At 43.9% G+C, this 1,700-nt stretch overlaps 1 protein-coding gene across 3 annotated transcripts in view; it reads left to right on the top strand.

Annotated features, from left to right (window-relative positions):
• The window catches only part of LOC108513096 (uncharacterized), a 7,967-nt gene that overhangs the window by 2,795 nt on the left and 3,472 nt on the right, over nucleotides 1–1,700 (top strand). For 2 of the 3 annotated variants that reach the window (XR_001880792.1, XM_017848738.1), the window contains one exon: nucleotides 1,230–1,518. The exons of the other annotated variant lie outside the window; for it this stretch is intronic. Coding sequence is in view for 1 of the 2 variants with exons in the window: in XM_017848738.1 (XP_017704227.1) it covers nucleotides 1,230–1,247 (18 nt within the window). In the remaining variant the exon portion in view is untranslated. Of the gene's footprint in view, nucleotides 1–1,229; nucleotides 1,519–1,700 lie in introns of those variants that run through there. 3 annotated transcript variants of the gene reach the window in all.

Genomic DNA, 1,700 nt, shown 5'->3' with positions numbered 1-1,700 from the left:
CACCATGTTAGCCAGGATGGTCTCGATCTCCTGACCTCGTGATCCGCCCGTCTCGGCCTCCCAAAGTGCTGGGATTACAGGCTTGAGCCACCGCGCCCAGCCAACTATTCCCTCTTTAGGTGGGAGTTTCTAAATACACTTGTCCGCAAGTGTTGGTGGGGCTGTTGTAATGTGAGGGTATCCGTCATCTGTCACCTTAAAGATGAATGGAGAGGGTTTTGTGCTCTGTGTTCAAGAGGCACTGCTGTTGGGTGTGTGGCTGCAAAAACAGGTGATCTCAGCTGTCCCCAGCAGCTGCCTCACAAGATTGGTCCTGATGCAGCCACAGCTACTGTTCACAGAGCCAGGAGCTCCTTGCAGTTTGGTGTATTCTGCTGAGATTTGTGGCTCCGGTCCTTCTCTGCTCACCTCATTCCTGGTAGTATCTGCCCAGCTGCCTTGTTTGTTCCAGTGTTTCCTGGGAGCCTGTTGTGTAACTGCATTTCAGAGGGTCTTTAGGGATTCCACCCTCACTTCACCAGTCACTCTATATTGGCCATGCACTTAGCTTCTTGTGGCCCCGTGTGTGTCCTCTTCAGTGCAGCTGTGAAGAGTTCTAGTTAGGGATAGATCTCATTCTCATGCACCTCAGGCTGCTTTGAAAGCTGATCATCTTATTCCTTTTGTGTATTTTGAAGTCTGTTGCTGTATTTTTTTTTTTTTTTAAAATAATGTGGACCCTTGCAATAACAGTAACAGTCACTTTTAAATATCTTTGTGAATTTAACTCTGGCAACAATTTGATGAAGTTGACATGTAGTTCCCATTTTATAGGTGAGGAAACTGACACTTGGAGAGGTAGAGTAGCTATATTTACTTCACACAAGCTTTTGATGAATTTCAAGTCTCAAACTAGGTCTTCCTCTAAGGTATGACTGTGGTATATACTTTGTGTTTCCCTGCCAGCGTCCTGAAGGGGTCCACATCCCATTGGGACTCCATTTTCTTCTTAATGACAGGAAACTTGCAGAAACAGGCCTTTGGTTGGAGAGAGCACTTGGTGGCACTTGGCCTTGCCTGTCCTTCACCTTTCCCTTGGCAGGGCTTAGGTGATTTGAGGGAGCTGGAGTAGTGGTAGATCCCAACCACCACTCACCTGGAACGCTTGTTGTTATGTAAAGATAACACCCACTCACTTTTTGAGGTGTGATTTTTTTATTCTAATTATTCCTCTGGGCTTTCTCTTCCAGGTTTGTGCTGTGCACTAACATGTAATTCAAATACTGATGAAAACAAAACTATTGCACTCCTACCAAATGGTAACAATGTGTATTTTTTTCTTTTTCTAGTTATAAAAGAAATGCATGTTGTTTGAATAACGGCAGATCATAGAGATCTTTATGTAGCAGAAGTCTCCCATGTCTTCCTCTTTGTTCCAAACTCACTCTCTTCTTAGAAGGAATCATTATAGCTTGGTGTTTATTCTTCTGGATGTTTTCTGTAAATTTATAAATACACATAAATTTGGCCAGGTGCGGTGGCTCATGTCTGTAACCCCAACACTTTGGGAGGCCGGCGGGGAGGATCCCTTGAGCTCAGGAGGTTGAGGCTGCAGTGAGCTGTGATCATGCCATTGCACTCCTGTCTGGGCAACAGAGTGAGACCCTGCCTCAAAAAAAAAAAAAAAAAAAAAAAAAAAAAAAAAAATTAAAATTTTTTTA

Source organism: Rhinopithecus bieti, unplaced genomic scaffold, assembly GCF_001698545.2.
Source record: "Rhinopithecus bieti isolate Rb0 unplaced genomic scaffold, ASM169854v2 scaffold_32090, whole genome shotgun sequence".
In the NCBI taxonomy this organism is placed as follows: domain Eukaryota; kingdom Metazoa; phylum Chordata; class Mammalia; order Primates; family Cercopithecidae; genus Rhinopithecus; species Rhinopithecus bieti.
This window is presented reverse-complemented; position numbering and strand designations above follow the sequence as displayed.